General features: G+C 50.7%; 1 protein-coding gene across 3 annotated transcripts in view; it reads right to left on the reverse strand.

Moving 5' to 3' along the window:
- PLXNA4 (plexin A4) overlaps positions 1–25,771 on the reverse strand; it is a 428,345-nt gene that overhangs the window by 96,979 nt on the left and 305,595 nt on the right. For all 3 annotated transcript variants that reach the window (XM_041727610.1, XM_041727611.1, XM_041727612.1), the window contains exon 5: positions 10,664–10,764. In XM_041727610.1, the coding sequence (XP_041583544.1) occupies positions 10,664–10,764 (101 nt within the window). The remainder of the gene's footprint in view (positions 1–10,663; positions 10,765–25,771) is intronic.

Consider the following 25,771-nt stretch of genomic DNA (forward strand, 5'->3'; position numbering starts at 1 on the left):
GCGGGGGGTGGGGGGGTGGGGGGATACTGGGGAGGGAGAAGACCGCTGAAGGGTGGGGCTGAGGATGAGGGAAGAGAGGCTCCAGGACACGCCGGGCCACTCTTGGGGTGACTCAACGCAGAGAACACCGCAGGGAAAGAAGGCAACTTTGGCTTTGGTGAGAAGGACAGCCTAATGGTGGAGAGGTGGCGGAGGGGTCAGAAGTCACCGAAAGTGTGGACTAAAGGAAGAAGAGGAGATACAGGGACAAAAATGGTGGCTACAGAGTAAGTTGGATGTGGAACAAGAAAGTAGAACATAATTCTGAGTAATCCCATCGTGGCTGCTAGTCACCGAGCGCTTCTAGGCACCTCAGTTAGAGGCTTATGGTTTATGTCACAGTCTCTTAACAATGTCACGAGGCAGGTACCATTGAAAAACCCATTCTGTACACCAGGAAACTGCAAGAAGGGTGGATAAATAACTACCTCAAGGTCACCAGCCCCAATCAGGGAGAACCAGTATTTGAACACAGAGGAATTCTGGAGCCTCTGCTCTTGACCACCGTGGTGTCAAGACCATCCTTCTGAATCTTCGAGACTGAGATATGAGGGATGGACCCCCGTGCTGCACTCTAAAGCCATTTCTCCACCATCTTGATGTTCTCTTTCTGTTGCTTGAGACGATTTCAAAATTTCCCTTCAAGCTTTGTCGCTAGGCGAATGGCTACTTTTGCCTGCCACTAGGATGTGCTTTGGATATGATTTCAATTTGTGAATTCTCCAGGATCCTTCTAGGAATCCCGAGAGCAAAGGGTCAGACATGGATTGGTCACCTCCCTGGCACTCCCTGGCTGCTTTAGCAGACCATGGCAACAAGGGCATCTGCCTAAAAGTCTTGGAAGTTAATTTACCAGGCTAGCTCCTCTGTGAGGACTTCATTACCTCCAGCCATTAAGCTAATGTTATGGACTTTTCTAGGGTGTCTGCACTGACATCGCTATTAATAGGGTTATTACTCCCATTAACAGCAGACCCAGAGAGCTGGTACAGGCTTAAATTATTCACTGACTCCCCAACTTTGAAGTCCTTATTTCCAAGAGCAATCAGTAGGTCTGAAAAATGTCTTTGATTAAATTATGAAGGGAGAAAAATGAACCTGTGTCCGGGCCAAGCATCACCTGGAGTTGCTAACTAGAGATAACAGACGAAGAAGAGAGGACTCCACCCTCTCTTGCAGATGTACAAAGGTACTCAGCTGTGGGATCTCAAGACAAGGTCTACCTGCATGGATTGCTGCTTCCAAAGTTCATGTGACTGCATCCTGCCATGGCTCCCCAAATTTGAGAACCCCCAAACCAAATACTTGTCATCCCCTTCCCCTCAGATTTAAGTCTTACCAAGGAAGCCACCATAGCTTACAATTTTAAACATCTCACCTAACTGTGTAATCTTGGGCAAATTACTTAACCTCTTGGTGCCTCCATTTTCTCTTCTGCAAAATGGGGACAGAATAGAATTTACCAAATAGGGTTATTATGGGAGAATTAAGTGAGGTTATGCAAGTAAAGTATTTAGAGCAGGGCATAGTTCATTGGAGATAAGCCCTCCATGAATGCCCACCAGTATTAGGATCCCACCCTTGCTCTGCCTTCCTCATGCAAGCCTTCCAAAATATAGCTGGCACAAAAGCACAGATTTTTTTCAGACTGGCCCACGGGGCAAATCAGAGACAAAAAGACAGAGATGGCTCTAGCAATTTTCTTCCTAATGAGGGATGGGGAGCCCCAGAGGCCAGGATGGAGGAAAGAGGGGAAGAGTGGTCTGGCTTGCTTGGAGCTCTGCTTTCTTACTAGCTGTCAAAGGGTATTGACTACTCAGCTCTCTTAGTGGAAAGTCAAGTTTAAGGTCAGTGTCAGGGATGTTTTGACATTTCTACTATCCCTCAGGGCCCGTGAGGGTGGAGGCTGCAAATGTCCAAAAGCACAGGCAACTGACCTTAGATGTGATAGGATAATGGAGGGGGAAGGACGGATCCCTTCTGAGTTCTTACAGGGTCTGCCAGGGTAATGACCTCCTACTCTTCTAAGGCTGTGATTTCTCATTAGCCCAGGCAAGAGCTGGCAAGTGTGCAAAGGACTCATGCAATGACTTTTGGGGGCGGCGCAGGTGGTGGCTTAGATGTTTCCTTCAACAGGGCCCTGGGTCCTTCCTATAGCATTTCCTTTAACTCCACTGTGGGAAATTGAGGAAGGTCCTGCTTCATCCATTTGCCAGGTGTCTCAAAAAGTGCACATCAGGTGACAGAGTCTTCAGGCAGTGGCCCAAACAGCACCCTCATGGGCCCCCAACAATGCAGGCCTGCGGGTGGCCAGCAGGAGGTAGACCCTGCGCCGAGACAAGCTTGGGCCCCCAGAACTGGAGTCTGGCCCTGCTCACCTTCTCTACAACCCTTCGTTATCCCTCTTGCTCTGCAGCTGGGCCCTCCAACCCCAGTTCAGAGGTGTCGAAAGGCCATGGGGACAGAGGCCTGGTCCCTGGAGGGGTTATTATTCAAGCCAGTGGTTCCAATGAGATTATCCTCTCTAATGAAGCAGCCACCTCCGCCCTCCCCTAAGCCTGAACTTTCGCTGCTGGAGAATTCCCAGCCAAGTGGAAAATTGGAAAAGAGAGGAACGGAGAAAGGAAGAGGGTGAGGGAGAGGGAAGACGTGGTGATTAATTTCTTTAGAAATTAATTCCTAAGGACAGTGATAGAAATATTAACGTCTAGGGCCACCAACTGGGCGAGCAAATTTCAATTTGCAACTGGGGTTCTGAGTGGGGTCTGGGTGAGCCTCCAGGCTGGAGGTGGGGTGGGGCATGCTGGTCCTTCCCAGGCCCTCCAGCAGGGTCCCCCAGCCCTTGGATACCAGCACATGTCCTGACTTATCCCCACTGCTGACCCTCCTTCTCGCCCATCCTTAATGTCTCACGTTGGCCATGGCCTGGGCTGAGGGGTACTATTGTGGGAAGCTGTGGTTAGAACACCAGGAGATTGGAAAAAATTGGAAGTGGGGGTAGGGTTCCCCAAATGGCTTATTCTAACGGGGGCTCATTGGTTGGTCACTGTGTCCCCATCCGGGAACCCTGGTGAGGGAAGAGACTGGGTTTGCCCATCATGTTAGCCTTGCCCTCTTCAGGAAAGCCCAGGGAAATGGGCAGGCACAGCTGCGCAGCCTGGAGGAGGGTGAGCTAGACGGTGAAGGGAACCCTTCTAGGCAGATGCATGTGCAAGAAGTTTCTTACATGAAGACCGTGGACCAGCTGTGCCCCACAGTGTCGTGATTCTAGACCCAGTGACTGACACCACAGTCTCCACCTAAGTCCTGGGGCTGTTCCTGGATAAACCAAATGTAAACCACTGACTCCGCTATAGTTTCCCTTTGGCCACCAGCTGATGAAATGGCCCTTTGTCATCTCTAAAGCTCCAAAGCCAACCTGAGCAGCAGATATGAGCTTCCCTCATGGGTCCCAGCTGCTGAAGCAGGAGGGCGGAATAGGACTGAATAGAACCAGCAGGAGCAGGAGTCCGTAGGAGACCTGAGAACCTCTGAGGGCTTGGCTTGCACGGCAACCACGTGGGCCTAGCTCACTACCGTCACGTCAGGCCCACAGCCTGACTCCCTGGGGGTGCCAGGTGGGATTCTCACCTTGCCTTCCTTTGGCCCCCTCCTCAAACAGATGATATCCCAAACACCAACCTCAGGTGGTGGTAAAAGGGATCTGGGGTGGGGGTGGGGGTTTCCCTGTTGCTGAGAAGAGATTTACATTTAGCAGTTGCCCAAGGGAAGGGGAAGTGGGGACTGCTTCTCTCCTCTCTCTGCCAGTAGGTAGCACTGTTCAGACCTCTTATTTCTGTTAAGGGTTGAGGAAAGGCTAGGAAAGAGGAGGTGGAGAGAAGAGCAGGATTGGAGGGAGGAGGAGGGACAGAGGGCAGGAGATGGAGAGAGAGACAGTGCTCACATGGACCCCAGGCTTTCCTAATTCCTATGAGCTGATGACAGTGTTGACTTAATATCCTTCAGTCCTGAAAGCATGTGCTCTACACATGCGTGTGGGGAGGAGGGGGAGGCCGGAGTTAAGAGGGGAAAACAAGCTTCCTTAACGCATCCTGTCTATCAGCTGAGCCACAGATGGAAAAACTCGACTGCACCAGTATCCAGTCTGGGATTCATCCCTCGGGACCGGGGGCTGATAACTTCTTGGCAAAGCCTCAGGGAAGACCAGAGTGTAGACTGCAAAGTTTGTTGGGCAGAAGGGATTTTACCAATTCCCCAGGAGTGCGTGGGCATTCTGCAAACGGCCCTCGGAGAGATCACTGCCTTGGCAGGTTGGTAGTAAGCAGTCCTTCGACACAGCTTAAAAATAAAATAGAACCAGGCTATGGGAGAGGCTAAGAAGCAGCAAGGAAGGACTTGCATTTTTGGAATCTGTTCGTGCTTCATTAAGGGGACGCTCAGCCGTGGCTATGGGACAGACTCTGCACCTTCCCAGGGGCCAGGGCCGACTAAGGCACGCTGCCCCCGTGGTGTGGCTGGTTGGGGTCGTCCGAGGCAGGGAGACTTCCCAGCAGTGGGTGCTTCCAGCCGCCCAGCCACAGCCTGCCAGTCCTGGAAGGGGGGACAGGGAGAGGCCAGGCCATGGAGGAGGCCCTGGGGTCTGGCCCAAGGCCTCAGCTCCTCCAGTCACTGCCATCAGGGTGACCTCCGGGGACCATGAAGGTGCTTCATGCGCGTCTTTCCCTTCCTCTTCAGTGTGGTGGCAGGGTGGCTTTTCCATTGCCGCTCTCAGCTGAGGAAACTGAGCCCAGGCTGGCTCGGTGCACAGACAGCTTCCTAGCTGCAACCTCCCCCTTCCGCTCTGGATAGCAGTCTCTCCCTCTCCCTCTCCTCTCCCTTCACTCTCTACATCTTGGCAGAAACCATACAAAAGAGAAAAGGGGTGGATACTGCACAGTACCCTGTGCCAAGCACCCAGGGGTGGGCATTCTCCCAACAGAAGAAATCTGTAAGGAGGAGGGGTCACCACGGGGCAAGGGGGAGACTTTATAAAAGCTGATCTTATCTTTCCCCTGATGATGTCTTGGGTTACATGAGCCTCCCGGGAGTGACGCTGACCAATCTTCTTCAGAAAGGTAACGTCTGGGGCCAATGGATGTGGCTGGGCCTGCCGTGGGATCCTGTTACCTGCTGAGATGGAGATGGGCTTCTTGGCCTGGGCCTGGTGACGGGAAGATGGAGAGGGGCCTTGGGACGTGCCAAGCATGCTGGTTGGAGGGCATGTTCCAGGCCCAGGACAGGCAAAGGTGGGCTGTCAGAACAGGTAGGCTCGGACCCAAGGTGAATGCCCCGGGGAACATGGGCTCAAGATTCAGGCGCAAATAAAAACCCAGCCTGTTGAAATCATTGTTGCCACTGGAAACAAGAAAGCCCGCAGGCTGGGTCAAGGGCCGCATGAGGGGACAATGAGGTGATGCTCTGTGTGACTGGGCTGGCAGGCCCGTCCCTTGAGACAACAGGAGGGACATTTCAATTACACGAGCATTTCTTAAGCCTTTTCAGTCTGCACCCCACCTGTGCCCTTGCTGGTAGAAAGGACCCTTTCAGCTACCTGAGCCACCTGTTCGAAGGGGCCCTGCTCTTAAACTATGCACCCGCTCTCTCTCCTGCTCCTCCGCCTCTCTCCCCCTGTTTCTCTCACTCTCTCCCTCCCTCTCTCTGTCTCACACACGCACAGAGCCTCTGCTGGCCTCTTCCCACAAAGCTCTCAGCCTCCTACTCCCTAGAACCATGGAAAAGTTGGCAAAAGTGACAGAAAAAGGACATACCTTAACACTCAAAGGAGCCCTTGTCCTGCTGCTCTCTTGCCCTGGTTTTCCTGAGGGTCAGGCTCGCAGCACTTAGCACAGGTGTTTGCCCATGATGGGGACTTACCAAATGTGCCGATTCTGGCACAGTCTGCAACCCCTGCTCCCTGCCCCCTCCCCGGATGAGGGTCCTGGTTCTCAGGAAGCTTCAGGGCTGATGCAGTCCCCTTGTATCCCCTGAGCTTCGCCCAGTGCCTGGCACTGAGGGAGCAAGGCCAGTGTGAAAAGGTGTACAGATAAGACCTATGGGGGGCACAGCACTCCCACATGCAATAAAGCCCCTGCATTTTCCACCATGCTCCGTTCTCAGCAAACAGAGGTGCCCCCAGGGGGAGTATCTGCAGGTTCCCTCTGGTCCTCCTCCACCTTCTGCACTACCTATGCCTGCCTCAGCCTTTTCTAGCCATGTCCTCATGCACCTCTCCCAACCATGAATGTCTGGCTGGCAACTATTTAAAATGAAAGGGAGAAAATTAGAATAGAATAGAATAGAATAGAATAGAATAGAATAGAATAGAATAATAAAATAAAGTAAAATAAAATAAAATGGAGAGTGTGTTAGAAAAAGTGGTGTCTGGTTTTGACCTGAACTTAAGTGACTAGGGAAAAAAGGCCCACCGGAAAGAATGGGAAGGAACATGAGAGAACCTTCTGGATGAAGGATGTTTTGTATATCTTTTTATTTTAAATATTTTATTTATTTATTTTAGAGAGGGAGAGAGAAAGTGAGCACGCGAGCAGTGGGGGCGGGCGGGGGGGGCGGTGAGGTGGTGAGAGGGAGAGAGAAAGAGAGAAGCAGGCTCCTGCCTGAGCGTGGAGCCTGATGCTATGTGATGTGGGGCTTGATCCCATGACCCTGAGATCACGATCTGAGCCGAAATCAAGAGTCAGCTGCTTAACTGACTGAGCCAGCCTGGCGTCCCAGATATTTTGTAGATATTGGCGGGAGTGTGGATTACCTGCGCCTTCCAAATTGTTCAAAGTGTACACTTAAGACCTGCTTATCTCACTTTCTCTATATTAAGCATTATATTCTGATTTACAGCATCTTAGAAGATCCAGGGACCTTCTCTTCTTCATTTAGCCATGGGGGCCAACGATTCTCCTTAGTCCTTAACTCTGGGAGGCAACATCAGGGTGGGCAGGCAGTCTCGACATAAGGTGCTCAGGAGCTATATCCTCCCCCGGCGGGTGGGGGCGGTGAGATTTATCAGACACATTTGCATAGACCCCAGCACCAGGAGGCTCAAACTTTCAGAAACTACCACCTTGGCCTGGGGGTGTGCCTTGGACTTTTACAACATCATTTATCATCTGATTTTATCCACTTGCCACTGGCACAGAGAGGTATTGTGTTTCCTCTTTATAAACGAAGATGCCAAGTTTCTGATGTACAGAGTTACGATCCTCCTAAGTTGTGGATTCCATATTCGCAAATTCACCGTACTTGCTAACATTTATTTAAAATCCCCAACTGGAGGGGCACCTGGTGGCTCAGTGGTTGAGCGTCTGCCTTCAGCTCAGGGTGTGATCCCGGGGTCCTAGGATTGAGTCTCACATCCAGCTCCCCACAGGGAGCCTGCTTCTCCCTCCGCCCGTGTCTCTGCCTCTCTCTCTGGGTCTCTCATGAATAAATAAATAAAATCTTAAAAAAAATAAAATGGAATCCCCAACTGGATACTTATGACCCTTTTGTGGTCATTTCTGGACATGAGCAGAGTGGAGAAAGATGTGAGTGGCCACATCCACACATCCCTATCAGAGGTTGAACGAGGTTGAGGATACTCTGCTTTCTTGTTTCAGTTCACACTTTAAACAAAGGTCCTTTCCATGGCCTATTGAGTGCCGTGTTTTTTGCATTTTCATGCATTTTGTTGGTGATGACACTGTTTAAAATGTCCCCCAGGTATTGTGCTGAAGTGCTGTCTAATGTTCTTAAGCAGGAGAAGAACATGTTGTGCCTTACGGAGAAAATACATGTGCTAGGTCAACTTTGTTCAGGCACGAGTTCTAGTGCTGTTGGCCTTGAGTTCAATGTCTAAAAAGAAACCAATTTATATTAAATAAGGTGTCTTTAAACAGAGACACACGTAAGACACAGCTATGTATTAAGTTGTTGACAGACATGCTATGACCAGAGGCTCGTAGGAACCCACCCTGGAACCATCCTAGGAGTGGTGGTTCTGTATTCTCAGATTCGGTGTTTGTGGTGACTTATGGAACAGAGTGACCTTGAGTAATGGGAATTGCCTGTACTTGTCCAAACCCCATAGCACATTTACAAAGAGTGAGAAGTAGATTCCAGTGATTTCCATCCCAGCCATCCTGCTAGGTCCCTCACGGCTCTCCCACGCCTGTTCCCGCTGTGGCATCTTGGGGAAGGAAGAGCTGCCAGCAGCAGTAGCTCAGTGCTGAGCAACTCGATAAGGGCTGTACCAACATGACACGCGCGAAGAAGACAGGCAAACGCCAACGTGAGATGTGATGCCAGGTTAACAGAGGTGAGGAGACTCTAGCAGGAGCATCTACCACCCAGAGGAAGGCAGTTTGAGGCTGGGATCCCGCGGGAAGGGAAGGATGAAGGATGCAGCTTCAACAGAGCCATCTAGACAATTGGTGGAGGTGACCAAAGTCAAGAGAGGCAGGGCACCCACACCCAGGAGCTCTTGGTCCTTCCCCGACTGTGTGGTGATTCCTGATTTCATTCTCTAACAACTCGACGAGGCAGCAAGACAGGCATCACTGTCTCCAATTCGCAGATGAATTGGGCTGCCCCAGATTTACAGCTGGGCCATGTAAAATTTGGACTTGGTGGGAGATGCCCAACGTGGGTGCCCCTGGTTGTTTTCTTTAGGCCACACTGAGGCAGAGTGCTGGCTTCTCACTGCAGGCTGATGGGCTCCTTCACCAACTACCTAGACTTCTCTTTGGCCCCAATCCACCCCTATTTTCAGGTATTATTTCCCAGTTCACTTGATAGGAGGCAGGTATCATGTTACTGAAGGAGAAACTGAGGCCACACAGGAAATAATTCTGGGTCCCCCCTTCCTTTTTTCTGTTGAACTCAGCTCTAGGGACAGGATGTAGGGTTACTCACAGCTCCCCTGCTTACTTCCCAGAGCCTAGGGGGTCCTTCCTCCACACAGGGTTTAGTGCCATGTGGGTCAGTGTCACCAGGCAGGACCAAGGCTGGCATGGAGACCTGTCTCTGGGTGCCACAGACATGATATGTCCGAGAGGGGCCAGCTTTCCTGATTGCCCTTGATGGACGCTAAGTGTGGGTACCCCACGCCAGGATCTGCTGAGCTACCCTTGGCTAAGGCAAAAGCCAGCTGGCCTAGGCCCCCGAGGAAGCAAGGGGTCTAGAGCATGGCCCCTTCCTGAGAGGCCCCAGGGGAAGAGGAAAAAGGAAATGACTTCCCTTCTACCTTTCAAAGTACCACCCAGGCAACTCCTCTGCACCCATCAGAGCTGCTTTGAATTCTGAACCCTATCTCTCCCATGCTGTGAGGCTGGCTGCTCTTGGGCTCTATTGCTCCATGTCACCATACAGATGTTTGCATACATTCCCATCCCCCTAGTTTCCAGTCATCCTCCCTTATGTGAGTCAACGGGTCTCAATTTTTCCCACCATAACACAACTGAGCGATTTCAAAGAGCTCAAGGACTCATGATGCATGAGCCTGTACCCAGGGACGGGAGGGTGACTGTGCCCTTGGGAGAGGATGCACTAGAATTTAAGAGGACATTTCTCACTTTCAGAAGCATCCCTGGCATGGGGGCAAGGTCCTGCCCCCACCTTCTCACACTTGAGAATGACTAGAAGATGTCCTTGGTCACATCCAGTTCAGGCTCTTAGCAGGGAGACTAAAGAAAGCCTTCTCCCTAATGTGCAACATGGTGTCTGACTGGTAGCATCTCAGTTTCAAGTGTTGACCAGAAGCCTGGGGTTCTAGCAACAATAGTTTAACTGGCAGCAAATTCCCTCTGCGTGGGGCCCAGCTATTGTTGGCTTCTCCAGTCAGTAATGCCAAGGGTCTTTGGATCTCCAACAAAGAGCACATGTCTGGGTGGGTTGTCTGTACCCTGCACCGCAGCCCTCAGATCACTTCTCTGATTTATCTCCACCTTATGCCATTTGCTTCTTCCCTCTTCTTGAGAATACAGTGGAACCTGCGCAGAGAGGTGCAGAGGTAGAGTGCCCAGCCCTTGAGACAGGGACTTTGGATCTAGTGAGCCCAGGTGCAGGGTCCTCTGACAGCCAGAGGGGGGTCCTTGGGGACTGCACGCTCGAAATGTACACCTCAAATACCAGAAGATTCTGGGGAGATATTGAAGAAGGTCTTATGTGGATGTCATATCACTAAATGGAGAGTCCATATCTCGCACATGATCTAGTGGCCCACGTGAGACTTGACAACAAAGGCCAGTGCCTTTTCCTGGCATTCAGTCCTAGAGCCTCACTCTGCAGCCAAGTCAGAGTCAGGAATGTTTGGGATAATCTCCCTCCTGCCCTCCAGGGTGTAATTACCCATGTGATTCCAAGTCCCAATTCATCATCATTCCCAGGCTGACATTTCCACATATCTCTTATGGGAATCTGGCAATTTAACGTGAAGTCAGAACCAAAGAAGGGGATAGGATTGGCAACTGGTACAAAGAAGGAAGCATAAGAAAAGGCAGGGAGAGAAGAGAGATCAGAGGGAAAGAGGGTGGTGACAGAGGAGGAGAATTAGGGAGGAAGTGTGAGGCAGGAGGAAGCTACCCAGCGTACTCACGTGTTGTGGAGCACACACCAGCCGCAGTGGGGATCGCCCGAGCCCAGGCACTCGCTGCAGCTCCGATACTGACTGCAGGACTCCACAGGGACTCTGGTGAGCTGGGACAGGAAGACAAGAGAGGGGTGATCAGGATTTTGCACAACACCCTGTAGTTCCCCAGGAAGAGATGCTATTCCATCAGATAAATCACCTGAATCAGTGTAGGAACGTGAAGAGGCCCAGAGCTCCAGGCTGGAAGAGACCTTGAGGGATCATATTGGAGCAGGTGGCCATCTGAGCATCCGGGGGAGACACCACCTGTTACCTTTTTAGCCGTCTCCCTGCATAACCTCCTTACAGCTCATATTAAATTGTTATAGAAGATATTTATACAGTGTGTGTTGACGCTTTCCCACCATCACAACCCCCCAATACTCTACAAACGTCCAATCCATCACCTGCTTACTTCTTAAAAATGGAATGAACCCAAATATTTATTTTCTCCATTCTTGTTTTCCTCTCCTTCCTTCCTTCCTTCCTTCCTTCCTTCCTTCCTTCCTTCCTTCCTTCCTTCCTTTTTTCTTTCTTTCTTTCTTTCTTTCTTTCTTTCTTTCTTTCTTTCTTTCTTTCTTTCTTTCTTTCTTTCTTCTTTCTTTCTTTCTTTCTTTCTTTCTTTCTTTCTTCTTCTTTCTTTTTCTTTTTTTCTTTCCTTTCTTTCCTTTCTCTATAAGGTGTACTGTCTTCTTCTGGGTTCATCTCTTTTACTCTTTTTTGTTTCATTGGTATGATCTGTGTGGTTCCCGAGAGCATGTAAGTAAGCCAAGTTTAAGACCCTTCTCTTTCTCATTCTCCACACTTTTGAACTCATTTGGTAGCTGTTAACCTACCTGCTCTCTTTCTCATGCTGTTGGCCAAATGGCTCTCAAGGTTTTTCACTCTGGTGCTTTCATAGAACACTGTTGCTAGCTACTTCTCCTCCTGCCCACACCCTTTTCATGACTAGAGGCTCCCTCTCCCACCCCAAAGCCCTGTACTAGCTTTCGCCAGCCACTTGGTCATGTAAAATGTTCCACGTGACATTTCTGCTTAGCCCAAGTGCTTCTATCGCCTGCATGCTCTGCAAGATCTTTTGCATTTCTTTGTTCCCCAACGTAGCTTCGTGCCTGGATGTCTTTTTACGTGACTTCTCAGGGCCCAGTACATAAGAGGTACTTAATCACGATACCCAGGATCAAATGGGATTTTAATTTTCTTTCAATAGCCTTGGTCTTTATTGTCTATTTTGCCAGTTTCATCTTTATGAAAAGTTTTTTTTTGTTGTTGTTTTTTGAATCATCCTTTTTCTATTTGGGACACTGTTTTATCTCAGCAGAAGACTTCTTACCTAATCTTTCAGCTTGCACTAAGAGAATTTGATGTGGCCGTCCTTTTTAATTTTTTGCTGTCAGACAACAGGCGCCGAGAAGCACAGATCACACCGACCTGGCTGAGACTCTGTGCTTCCTGAGCAAATGCACAGGCTGTGTCCCCGCCACCCTCCCACGCACCCCCACCCCTCCTGCTGCTGCAGGGGGCATCTGCCTCCGAAAAATTATGTACACTTGGCAGGGGCTATTTGTAACTCATGCACAGGCGAACTGGCACCAGGGTCTGCTCAATTAGTCTCGAAACCATCTTTTGGAATTAATTAATAATTAATTCTAAACCCCATATGATCTCTTTTCCCTTTCTACCTTCATTTTCTTATTCCCTTTACATATCTTTTGGTTTGGGTTTTGTTTCCTCAAGTGCACACGGAGCCTTCTTAATGACTACGCTGCAATGTTCCTTCTTCCCAGCTACCTGTTGGCCTCTCGCTCCCATCTTAGAGTTTTGTCCTTGGCCTCTGTGACCCTCTCTCCACATTCTTGGATGTCTTTTTGCACTTGTGGGATTTCATCTTTCCTGTTACTACTGCTCATGTAATCTGCATGGGCTATGCCTCAGCTCTGCCTACATGTGACTTTCCCATTTTTGCAATTAATTCTGACAATCCGTTGTGTACAAATTACCCTGCTGGCTCTATGCACAGCCAGGAACTTACCCTATTCCTACTGCCTCTTTAATTTCTCTTCCTACCCCCTAAGTGGGCACAGACATGCTGGTCATGTAAGTATATAAACCCTGGTTCCCAGTCCAAAATACCTGGGCTCCCAGGAATTCGTGAGGGGTAATAAGGTCCACAAGCTATTTTCAATATTTCCAAAAGCCTAATGGAAATTGGATGGTGGCTGTTTTCTTTCTTATATGCATACTTGGTGATGTATGTCCCATATTAAAAATAGGAAATATATTATTACTTAATAAATGCAGTTTATTTAGCAGGCAAAAATCTTTGAAAACATGATGCCTAGAGGGGAAAAAAAGTAATAAAAGGGACCATAGATGGTGGAAGTCGGTAACACAAGTACATAATAATGTTTTCATATGTTCCAGCTGCTTGTCTAGCACTCCATATTTTGCACGAGCTTGAGGAGAAAATCATGGCTTGTTCAATCAAAAGCATTTTCTTGGTCTAAACTTAATTAATATTCTCCCCAGTTTCTCCCATTGACATGTTCTATAATGTGTCTTGGATGGATGTGCCATGGGGCTCTGGGGTGTGCCCGCTGCTTGGCGAACCTGATGTTCAAAAGGCTTTGCATTCAGATTTCTAAAAATATCTTGCAACTGGTGATTAAACAGTGCCAATACCCAGAATCATAAAAATCTTTCCTCTCCCGATTTTAAGTGAGTGTGATTTTAGTTTGGTTGGAAGGAGTATAAGAGTACTGGACCCCGCAGAGCTGGGTTCCAATCCTGGCTCCATCGTTTACCATGTTTACCAGCGATGATGTTCTGAGTCTCATTTTCCCTCGACTTTAAACACAGGGACAAAATCCCCCTGCCCGCCCCCATTCACGGAGCTCCCCACAGCACAGGTGATCTGGTACGTGTGAAGCTGCTTTGGAAACGCACGAGCACATTGCAAGCAACGGTTATTACTGTCATCTTTGCTGTTCATCCCCCACTCTTCGTCGCACGGACACGTTACCTCTCCACCACATCACAGGATCCTGCTCCGGCAGCCTGCCCGCCCCACGGAACTCCACCAGGAGTGTAACAGGCCGGGAGGAACTTTTCTTCTTTAGCACCTTGATCATACCGTTTCCTCCTTGAACTGCGATGTCTGCCCCTAAAACCAGTCATTGCTTCATCTCTGAGATGAAACTCTGGGGTAGCCCAGCTTCCTGGATTTATTCAGCGCTTTTACCAGGTACTCTAACAGGCCTGTCTTTTTCTCTGTTTTTCATCTAGATGGATCCCTGTGGGACAGGAGCAGAAGTCCTTCCTAGGCAGTTATTATGAGACCCAGCTTTCTCTCAACCTTTTCTTATAGGATCTTTCTCTCTATACGTGCAGTCATTTTTTTTATTATTATTACTCTTCTGAGCTTGATCTAGTTTTTTTTTCCCATTCTTTTTAAAGGGTGGATGCTAAAACTGAGGAGCCCACAGGACTCTGACAGACCAAGTAAAAAGGTTGCCATTAACTGAGAGGCAAAGTGCCACCCCCCTTATCTCTCTAGGACTTTCTTGAAGTCCCATTTTCAGGCAGTATTCCCCAGAATGGCCAATCCCTCTGGGACTCTACATCTCCCAATCTATAGCACTGCTTTGCCTCACTCCCCCACCCATGGATAATCTTGGAAAGCATCAGAAATTTTTCTGACATTTTAAGCCACTCCCAGAAACCAGACTGACTCCATCACTTATCTTGGTACAATTGTCTGCCCTAACGGCTCTGGGTACCTTCCATAGTTTGCTAGTAAGCTGCGCAGATGCCCAGGTAGCTTCTGAGCAACCATGGCACTGTGATCCTTTTCCCCCAAACCTCCAGATTCTCCATCCACACCTTATGCCACACAAAGCTGCTTCTCCCTTCCCCCATCACCAGTTCCTTCTCTGACCCTGGAACACAAACCACTCCAGATGCAGAGCCACACGATTAATTAAAACCACCCCACGCTGATTAAAGTCTTAAGCTACAGTGCCAGGCATGCTAATTAACTGCGTGAGGGAATTCAGACCACAGGAAGAGGTGAGAAAAGGAAGTCATGGAGGGGGCTTCTGCTTGGAGAACGAATCAGATGGCGATGTGACCCAAGCCATCCTAGTGATGGATGGCCTCAGACACCATAAAAGATTGAAGTTTGTCCCCTGGCCACTGGACTCCAGGAGATGTGTTGATTGATGTGTCTGCAACAGCTCCCTCACTGCATCTAAAGACAGAAGCCCCACCACTTCTCAAAACCTCTGTGTGTGCCTATGCAGAGCTGGGAGGGAAGTGGGGTTCCTTGGGTGGATGGGTTTGGACATGGCTGCAGAGTTGTCTCAGCACATTCCACTGGATTTGTGCTAAGTCCTATTGGACGGCGTCATAGTTCCTCAAAAACATAGAGTTATCATGTGATCTAGTCATTCCCCTTCCAGGTACACACCCCAAAAAAACTGGAAGCAGTGGCTCGAACAGATATTTATAGACCAATATTTGGACTAACACTATTCACAATAGCCAAAAGGTGGAAAGCGGCCCAAAGCAACCCAGACCCAAAGCAAACCAACAAATGGATGGACATACAGAATGCAGTATGGACAGTCATCTCTCTCCTCCATCCCTCATCTGCGGTTTTGCTTTCTCTGGTTTCAGTTACTGCAGTCCAGAGGCAGATGATCCCCATTTTCTGACATGTGATCAGAAGTCAACAGCAGCCTCACACTAGGTCACAGCGCCTACGTCATTCACCCCACATCCTCTCATCACGTAGGCATCTTATCATCTCATATCAGCACAACAAGAAGTATGGTAAATGAGATATTTTGAGAGGGAGACAGACCATATTCACACAAATTTTATTACAGTATATTATTATGATTGTCCTATTTTATTATTAGTTATGGTTGTTAATCTCTTACTGTGCCTAATTACAAAGTTTATCACAGCTTTGTATTTATACGTAGGAAAAAGCATGGTCTATGCAGGGTTTGGTATTATCCATGGTTTCACATCTCCACTGAGGGGGCTCGGAACGTATCTCCTGTGGATAAGGAGGGATGATTGTAATATTCAGCCTTTCAGAAAAAGGGAATTCTGACACATGCTACAACATGGATGAGCCTTGAAAACATTATGTTAAGTGAGATAAGCCAGACACAAAAAGACAAATGTTTCTGGTGTTAGACTAATAAATTCATGTTTATAAAATATTCTGAGATCCTTGGGTGAAAAGATAGGCATTGTTACTCTTTTCAATTTAATTTCAAATGGACGAAAGGGCTTTGGATACATATCTCTTATCATGTGCTCTGATATAACTGGGTCTGCCATTCTCAGGCTCTGGGTCTCCGTTTCTTGGTTTGGAAAAATAATGTCACAGCTGTGTCACCCAGAACCCTTCTTCACACCCCCTCCTCTTCCAAGAGCATAAGGGAGGGTCTCGGAATTTAAATAGGTCTTATGAGGTCAAATGCTCTCTGATTTTTATAAGATTCTCCAGTTATTGCTTAGCCTCTGGTTTGGCTCTCATTCTCAGTTATGACCAGGAAGCACCTGTGTGCTGGTGTCTATCCCCTACCTCTATTCCTAAACCCATTATCTTCCTGGGACTCATGTTGGTTTTCTTTACCTTTTTACTCCAAAGTAGACTTCCCCAAATCATAGTTTTGTCTGGTTTTTAAATATTGTGTAGATAGAAGCATCATCTCATTCCCTTACCTGCCCGGCCCCATGAATAAGTTTGTGAATGTACAAACAATGGCTGGGGATCAAAAGACCAGGTGACCAAGAGAGTGGAGGAGCTCATGACCTTGAATGCTTGACATTGACTTTTCTTTTCTTTTTTTTTTTTTAATTTCAATTTATTTATTCATTCAGCCTTATTCATGAGAGACCGAGAGAGAGAGAGAGAGAGAGAGAGAGAGAGAGAGAGAGAGGCAGAGACACAGGCAGAGGGAGAAGCAGGCTCCCCTCGGGGACCCCGATGCTAGACTCCATCCCAGGACCCAAGGATCACGCCCTGAGCCAAAGGCAGACGCTCAACCACTGAGCCACCCAGGCGCCCCATGACCTTGACTTTTGCAAGCTTCTGCACTCTGATCACCAAGAGCCCACGGCCTAGAGGGCCTGGGGCCTGGGTGTGCTCATGACAGTTCAGGGAATCTTCTTGAGTCCTGGTCCCCAACTGTCTAGACTCTGCTTGGTTTCTCTGATATTTTGGAAGATGCTTTCTTCTGGCAGTAGAGTCCCACTCCGCCTCTTGCTGTTAGCATCCCAAAGGGTGCCTGCTGCTCTGCTGATTACATTCAGAAATGTTCCATAGATACAACATACAGTGTCTGTGAGTGCTTCTCATTTGTTCAAGCATTTGACATTCTGGTCGAAATGTGAGTTATTACTCTGTCTCTCCTCTTATAATTGGATGCTAATGCTGCAATGGCTATGCTGAGCTTGATGGTGGGGGTTAATTTAAATGTCCAATGGCTTCTTAAGTACCCAATTTCCTTCAAAATTGTCAAAAAAGGGGGGAAAAAGATGCAAGAAGACCCATTAGGGAACTCTGAGGGGCTGCTGTGGAGCTGTCAAGATGTGCAGATCCTGCATCGGCCCCCGGTGCTGTCCTATCCATCCCTGTCCTGTCCTCCTGTGTCTGAGCAAAGGAAGTCGAGCTGGGAAAAGTCAGTCCTTTTCCAGAAAATTAGTAACTCAGCAATACATATGGATCTCAGCATCATGGTCTTGGGGTGCCCCTCCAAACCTCTTCAGGGGCCTTTCTTTCCTTTGGTGGCCTCTGGTTGCCTTTGTAGGCCTCATCACTGCTGACTTGGGGCCATGCAAGGGTTGCATGGAGCCTTTGTCTCTGGGATGACCTCTGAGCCCCCCACTGCCAGGGCTTGAACTTGTGATGGCTGAGCACTGGTTCAGGAAGCATGTTTATTTCAGGTCATTCCAGGTCCTGGCACATAGTCACCCATGTCCTCTTTGCTCAGAGGTGGCAGGTAGGTCTGACCGTGGCAGGTTGGCAAGAGAGGCCAAGGCCAGGAGGCTGGTCACAGCGGTGGGTGTCAGGAGTCCCAAATCTTGACTCCTGCATCTTGAGGTAGCCTCCTACATCCCCATGCCCACCCCTATCTGGCCTCATGCTGGATGGAGAGGTGGAGTGTACTTCTAGCCCCTTGACTTGGACTTGGCCTACTTGATTTGGTCAATGGGATAAGAAGCACAAGCCAAAGGCCTCTGTGGTCAGCCTTGCCCTCTTGTGTTTCTGTCACTGCCGTGAAAAGAGCTTCCCTGTGTAGCGGCTTCCTCTTCGGCCAAATGAACCCATGTGGAGCAGACCAGAGCCCAGCCCACAGACGGGAGACAATTCCAGCTGGCACGGCAGCTTGAAGCAGAACTGCCCAGCCAAGCTTCGTCTACATGAGTTGAGATGCAATGGATGTGCAGGTCCATGAGTACGAGAGTTAATGCTCATTGTTATATGCTGCTGAGTTTTGGGGGTTTGTTACATGGCCTTCTTGGCAATAGGTAGCTGATAAGCGGATGCTGGCCATCACGTACAAAGGTCCTGTGAAAGGTAGAAGGGAGGGGAAATAGAGCGGGGGAAAGGTTGCAGTGTGGTGGTTTCACTTTGCTTTAAAAAGCTGGGTCTAGCATCACAAATGAATCTTCCTGGTGTACTGCATGCTGACCAGGCTCTCCGAACTCTCTGACTGGAGACTAGATCTCAGGGAGGTCCAGCCCCTACGCAAGGTACCAGAGAAGCCTCTGGAAGGAGAACGTGGTTCTCCAGGTGCAGATGGCTAACTGGAAGCACAGATGCTCATAGGACTGACTCCCTGTACTGATCTCCTGGCTGCCCTAGTGCCAGGAAATGATTTTATCTACTTGGTGGCAATACAAGCCCCTCAGGAATGGGTTGTCTTAAACGTAGCAGTTCCTCCCGTTTGTGTTCCAGCCACGAGCTTAATCCAGTGGCGGTCTTCCCTGACAGAGGGCTCACGCACAAGGTCAAGAGCAGCAGCCCTGGCTGTCGGCATTGTCCCACCTGCCCGTGGGCAGGAGTTCCAGGGTCAAGGTTGTCGATCCTCAGAACAACAAGGGCAACAGCCTCATAGCATGAGGCTTGGGAGCTGAGGTCCTGAGCTCTAATCCACTCTGGGTATCTGGGTGACCTTGAACCAATCCTCTCCCCTCATTAGACCTCCACTGACTCGTTTCCAGATAGGAGGACCCATGCCTACTCTGCCTGGGAGAGTCGGTCACAAAATACTACTAATACAAATGGTCTGGGAAGCTCCTTGCAAATGGAAAGTAGCAGATGTTGTGGAGGGCTGCAATTTGCTGCTATTAATAAGTATAAATGCCTAATAGGAAGCCAGTTTGCTCTGGGAACTCGGACAGCCAAGGAGCGAGTGTTGACGCCGGAATCATCAACATATGCTGTTCCTCATTAGCAAGCGGCAGTAGCTGGGTGAGGAGCTCTCAGCGCGATTTCTGCAGAGCCTCGAGAAATCATCCTATCTTCCGCCTCCCGGTGTGGGCTGCGCTGCACTGGCCACGTTTGTCATTAAGCAGACCCCTCACCAAGCAAGAGAGCGATGCCTTTCTCAGGTGCACAGATGGAAGAGTCGCAACCCAGAGAGGCTGAGCAGCTTGCCCAAGGTCACACAGCAGGACAGTGACAAAGGCGGAACCTGAAAGGAAGCCGGGGCAGCAGCCTGCCACCAGGTTCCAATGTGCCGACTCGCTGGAGGCAGCCCAGGGGCTTGAAAAACTTCTGGCACCTCTGCTGAACCCCAGTTCTCTGGGTTGAAAATTTCACAGCACCCCGGGCTGTGTACTGTCAAACGGAAGGGCTGGCTAAGTTGAGGGGCTGAGGGCCCCTCTAGAGGGCAGAGAGGCCCATCACAGAGCAGGAGCCCTAACGGGATGGACAGTAGATTGTAGCACAGCCCTCCTCCTCCATGGAGACTTCCCGGCTTCTTCAGATGTGCTTGGAGAGAAAAAGGGAGTCTGGAATAGTTTTATCTCAGTGCCAAGTGAGAAGCAGAGAAGACGGGTGAGGACAGATATTGGTGTGAGTCTTGGATCTGCCCCTTCCTGGCCTCCTTTTCCTCCTCTGAGGATAAGAGTAAGCACTCTGAAGGGTTGGAGTAATTGGGGGGTGAGGTGAGGAGTAATTGGGATGCATGTGTTAGTGCAATGCCAGTAACAACAAGGTCTGTTGTTCCAGCATCTCTCCCAGAGAAAATGTGCCCCTCCCCAGAGGGGTGGTGTGAAGTCATCTCTCCTCATCTCTCCACACCTAGTACCCAGCTCAGGCATGGCAAGTGAGAATCTGTGAGCAAGAGGGTGACTGCTCCCAAGAAGGAACGAAGTGGGTTCCTGTCAAGCTCATATTCCAAGAGCCACATGGAATGGATTTCCCCGTCTTGGCTCTAACCCTAAAACCTGTAATTTCTGTTATCGCCACAAGTTCATCTCTTAGCATAAAGGTCAACTTCTCTCCCCTCCTGGGACTGTCACGGTCATATTGTCACAGTGTGCTTGGAGGACCGCATCTTCCGGTCTGGGCTGCAGTATTGCAGGCACCAGTTTGGGTGGGTCAATCCAGTGCATTTGACAGAGGAGCCTGGAAACTAGCTCCGCGTACATCCTACATTCCATGGGAGGAATGTTCTGGCATTCACAGAGTTAATGAGCTGGAAGGGACCTTAGGAACAATTTAGCTACCAGTCCCCTCATTTTTCAGGTGAAGCTCAGTTGCTGGAGTGTTTGTCCAAAGCCCCGTGGCCATGAACACTATTTTTTGAGACCATCCCCAGATACGGACTCCTGCCCAAGGTGTCTGCTCTTGACCTAGCCCCAAGGTCGGGGCTGAAGGGAGAGGCAGGGCCCCTGGGACCCACCCCATTGGAGATTGGGAGCCTCCCTCCCCACTGCCAAGCCCAACAGGTGGGAAGGAGCCTTTGTCCTGGGGATCAAAGCGCTGCTCCCATTCCAGCCGTCTTTCACTAGCCATCGTTCACCAAGTGCTGCAGATGAGGCTAGTCCCATCTGAGCTGGGACTGGGGACCTGCTGGTGTGAGTTTCCCAAGCCCAGTCTGCTCAACGGAGGCCTTTGTTCCAGCAGCCAAGAAGAGGGAGGGGGAGGGGCTGGCACCATGACACCTTTATCTAGGCCCCTGCATCTGAGCCAAGTGAGTTCCCAGACACATGCCGGGACCCTCTGGCTCGCTGGCATGACTCTTAGTGGGAAGTGGCAGGGCAGGCCCTTCTCCACCCAGCACCCAACCCTTCCCTCCAACTGCCTTCTGTTGAGGGCACTGCTGGCCAGTGTCCCCAGCACCGGTCAGGAGTTCAAACTGTTCAACGAAACTGTTCAACTGAAGGGTGGTTGTGGGCCAATGGTATGCGGGTGTCAGTGGGCGCACAGAGGCTGAGGGTGTGTGCCTAGGTGTGTGTGTCTAGTAACAGGAGCGACATTTGCACACATCGAAGGGCAGGAGTGTCCAAGGCCATGGCGGCAAAGAAACACACCTTCCCTTGCAGACATTCCTGTCTGGGTGGGAGGCTCCTTTGGATAGTGACAAACATATTCCTGCAAAAAAGGAATCTGACTCTGGGAAAAATCATGGGGCCCAAATGAAAGGAGATGGAGACACTTCAGGGGGTCTTCTACACCCCAGCATCTCAGGGGCCCCAAAGAACCCTGAGTCCTCTTCCTCTGCCCTCAGCCCCTGCCTCAAGGTAGCCAACAAACTCTCCCAAACCTACGGGAGTTCCCCTTGCAGGGGCACTGCCTGCTGCTGGGGAAAGAGGAAGAGGGTCCTCTAATACCTGAGTATCCTTGGTCAGGGGTCATCTTGCTCACATGGGCAGATGCACTTATATCATTAAGGACGCTCCCCCGAGGGCGTTTTGCAGTAGCTCTTCAGATAGGAGAGGATACACACATTCTTGCCTTTCTTTAAATGAGACCCCTGTGCACCAGGCAACCCAGCCATGCCACCCGGGCCTTCGTGTGTCCAGGCAGCCGAGCCAAGGAGCTAAGGCAGGGTGTCCCACGTCCATCTGCCGGGAACTGACCCCACAGCACTGTAGCAGTGCGCCATGTGGTTTCCGTTAGGAGGTTCATTGCTGAGGGGTGAGCGGTGTGGTGGTGGTAACGCATCCATCGCACATGGTGTGCAGCTGGGGAGTCTGATGTACATCAGACTAAGGCTTGAAACAGATTTCCCCTTCTCACATGAGAAGCGGCTGGCCAGGGCTATATTTAGATGGGGACTCAGTGAGGTCAGAAATAATTGTTGGCCCCGGGAGGGGCAGGGGAGGGAGGAGGTGTTTGGTCCTGGCGAATGTGTGCTCCTTCTCAGAGGCCATGTGTGGGATGGCCTGGGGGAGGGCTAGGAGTCTCAGCCACTCCTTCTCTGTCCACTTAAGTCTTTGTTCCAGGGATAAACAGCTCCCAATAACAAACTGCCTTTGCCTGTGACACAGAAGCTCAGTAGATGCAGGGCCTGGCAGAGGGATCCAGGTGTGCGGAACCCACTGTGGGGAGGGAGGGCCACCAGGGAGCCAGGCAGGGCAGCTGTTAGGACCTGGGCTTTGTGATCTGAGGGGTCACCGTTCAGATTCTAGCTCTGCGGCTCCTTAGCCTTGGCCAGGCATTGCACGTTCCCCTGTCTGCAAAAGGCTATGCAGATGAAATAATCTGGCCCCAGTAAGACACTCGACGCGGCTCCTGGAGCATCGGTGCCACACACGCAACAGCTTTGATGGCAGCGACGGCAACCATGGCCGTGAAAAGTTCAACTTCTATTTTTATTTACTTGTTTATTTTTACTTATTTTTGAAATGTTCAACTTTCAAGGTTTCCAGGTGTGCCCCTGTGATCGCTGGGCCCTTCTGCCGTTGCTTATCTTCGAAGTGGTGCTGGGGAAGGAGGTAGGACCTGATGGGACCCTATGACCGGACTCCTGGCCCACCAGCCATACCCAGTGACCGCCATGGCTCCCAGCCCCGCAGTCCCTGGCCCTCCGGATAGGGGTTTGGCTCCACAACTGGCTCAGAACTTTCCAACCATTTCCCTGCTTCCTCCGCTCCCCCCTCCAGCTTTTCTGACAGCCTTTCCTAGCTTTCAAATAGCAAGCAGAGGGCAGGAAGAGGACGGAAACCCCCGTGCATTCGTGTTATTGCCCACAGCCCTGGGGGAAGTCAGACGAAGCCAGGGAGCCGCTCTAGCTGTTGGAAGAAATGAGGTCAGGGTTATCTGCGGCCTTAATTTATTCAGCATTTCCTCTGACCTCTGTGAACAGGCATCATCAAAAGTTGGCTGTGGGTCTGGGACAGGAAACGGCGCTGGCTCCCGGCCAAGCACAAGAGGCCGTGCTGCGTGCAGCATGTGGGTACTTTGGCTGGCGGGGCATGTCTGGCAGGCCGGGGTCGGGCAGCGAGGCCCAGCGTGGTGGTGTTGGCACACAGTCCAGCAGACCCTGCAGTGACAGGGACACGAGGATGCAGCATCCAGACATGCCGAAACCCAGGGCGGTTGCTGAATTTGCAAACAAACCTGCAGGATGAAGACCGAGGTAGCAGCAAGGAAATAAATGTGACAGTTTAGGGCAGGTAGTGTGCCATAAGTGGAACGCATTTTAAAAAGCCTTTCTACTCCATTACGCCTGCCTGGGATGCTGCTGTGAACAGAGCCTGGGCTAGACCAGAGTCCAGGGCACACAGGGTGGGGTGGGAGGGGGTGCTGGTGTGGGATGTAGGACTCCCCTCTCATGCTCCCCAGGCCGGCGCTTGCTGAGTGTGGCCCCCCTCAATGTGGAGGCTTACAACTCCAGGGGAGAATCAGGGCAGTAGTAAGTGCCAGGGAGGACGGCAGGGTGGGGACGTAGGGTCTAGGCACAGGGATTCCCAACCTAGCTGAGCTCTTAACTAAACTCTAACTGTAGAGCTTTTAGAAAATGCTGAGGTCTAGGCCAGATCAGCAAAATCAGAATTTCCAGGAGCCAGGCACTGGTATTTTCACAAGCCCAGTGCTTCTCCACTCGGCCCCCCCTACCAATGACCCTGATGATGGGCTTGCCCTGGGTACAGGGGCTGAGGAGTTGTATTTCTGCCCTGGAGTCTGAGAGATGCAGAAGGCTGAAGGCTCCAGAGTGCAGAGACAGGTGGAGTGGGAACAGTGGTGGTCCTGACTGCTGGGCTTGGCGTCCCAACTTACAAAGCCATTTCACAGGCGTGATTGCGTGTGACCCCCACCACAATGTTGCCAGGTTGGGGACAACAGCCTCCATTTTACAGATGAGGACATTGGTTGGAGGAGGTTAAGTGGACTGGCTCAGGACACACAGCCATACAGGGCTTGGGGTGCATGACCTACAACCACTCCACGGCCATGTAGCCTCCCTGTCCACTGGAATCCCCTCTCTTGCCAGGGCCAAGAGCCTATGACCCCCCCCACCCAGCCCCCCATGAAGAGCAATGACTGCCTGAAATGGATCCAAACATCATGGAAATTGATGACAGGATTGGGTTGGAGAGGTTCCATTTAACTATCTCTTAGAGCTGCTCCTTGGCTGCACGTTTCCATGGTGAGGTCTGCTCAACATCCACGACTCTCATTTCCAAATATGGCTCTCTCATCTCACGCAGGGCGGGACCCCACACCACCGCTCAGTGGGGTACAATGTCACCCTGGCAGGAGTAGGGAGGGAATGCTGTGCCTAAGGCCTGACACTTGACCAGTTAGGGAATTGCTTCACTAGCTCTGGGAGCTGCAGGCTTCAAAACCTGCCTATGTCCCGGGGCGCTACTATCTGGGGAGCAGTAGAGAATCCATGTCCTGTTTGGGGGCTCATGGGCACAGTCTGAGGCCACGGAGCAAGCTGAGTCCATGTGCTGGCCAACGCTTTGGGCTAAGCTGAACATCACGGTGCTCAAAGCACGCCAGAAGCGGGTAGCTGGTTTGCTCTGACCCAGAGGGGCTCTCAGCTGCTCAGTCATTGCCCGGGACCTCTGAGGGAGTACCGTGGACAAACTTTCTAGGCCACACCCCGAGTGATCTTCCCACCTGTGCTGGCCCCACAGTGTCTCTGAGGACGGGGAGGTCTGGGAGGGTCCACCCTGGCCTTTTGTGCTGTTCAGTTCCTCCCATCAACTTAGCTTCCTAAATATAGGGAGACCCTAGCAGAACCACAGAGACACAAAGGCATCCTTGTCAGGACAAGGCCATAATGAGTCCATGTCTTTGGGGTAGAGGGTGCGATCAGAAAGGTGGGCACTTAAGGCAGAAAAGCTTCTCCACAGAGGCCCTGTGTCGTCTCTGCAAGAGCCTTGGCATGCTGTCCACTTAGACTCAGCAAAACCTTGCAAAGGTACCCCCACCCATGGGGCTGCTCTATCCTCTGGTTCTCAAGGAGCAAAGAGAGGGTGAGTAGTGCAAACTGAAGGCATCATGTCCCACAAAGGGCTGGACCCAGAACAAAGTGGGCACAGATAACACTGTGGGGTAGAGGTGGTCCCTCCTCCTGCCTGGGCAGCCCCTCCCTCTCTGCAATTTGATCTCCCCCCTTGTCTATCCCTTTTACTCTTTATCAGAAATTTCCTGGCAGGGTCACTCAGTCACACTTCAGCCTGAATGAGCTGTCTCTCCTGGTGGCCGCTGAAAGCACACTCCTGGGAATGGAGTAGAGGGGGCGGGGGAGTCCTGAGTTCCCAATGACTCCAGGAGTGGGGACCTTTCCCCACCACAGCCTTCACCTTTGCCTTCAGAATGGGCTTTTCTCCTTGCTCTCCCATCTTCTCCTCCCTGTCCCCTGTGACCAGGCTCCTGGTGACCCTCACATGCATGACAGCATGGGCTTGAGGCTTAGACTTTTTGTGAAGCTTAGAAAAAAGTCACCAGAGCCATCCACACCACAGCTCCAAGAATATTCATGGGGAGGAGAGACAGGTAACTGGAAGCCCCACTTGGCTGCTCAAACCTAACACAAGGAGCAAAGGATCCCGGCCTTGGGTGAGATCTTCAGGTCTCCAGAT

This window comes from Vulpes lagopus, chromosome 13 (assembly GCF_018345385.1).
Source record: "Vulpes lagopus strain Blue_001 chromosome 13, ASM1834538v1, whole genome shotgun sequence".
In the NCBI taxonomy this organism is placed as follows: Eukaryota; Metazoa; Chordata; class Mammalia; order Carnivora; family Canidae; genus Vulpes; species Vulpes lagopus.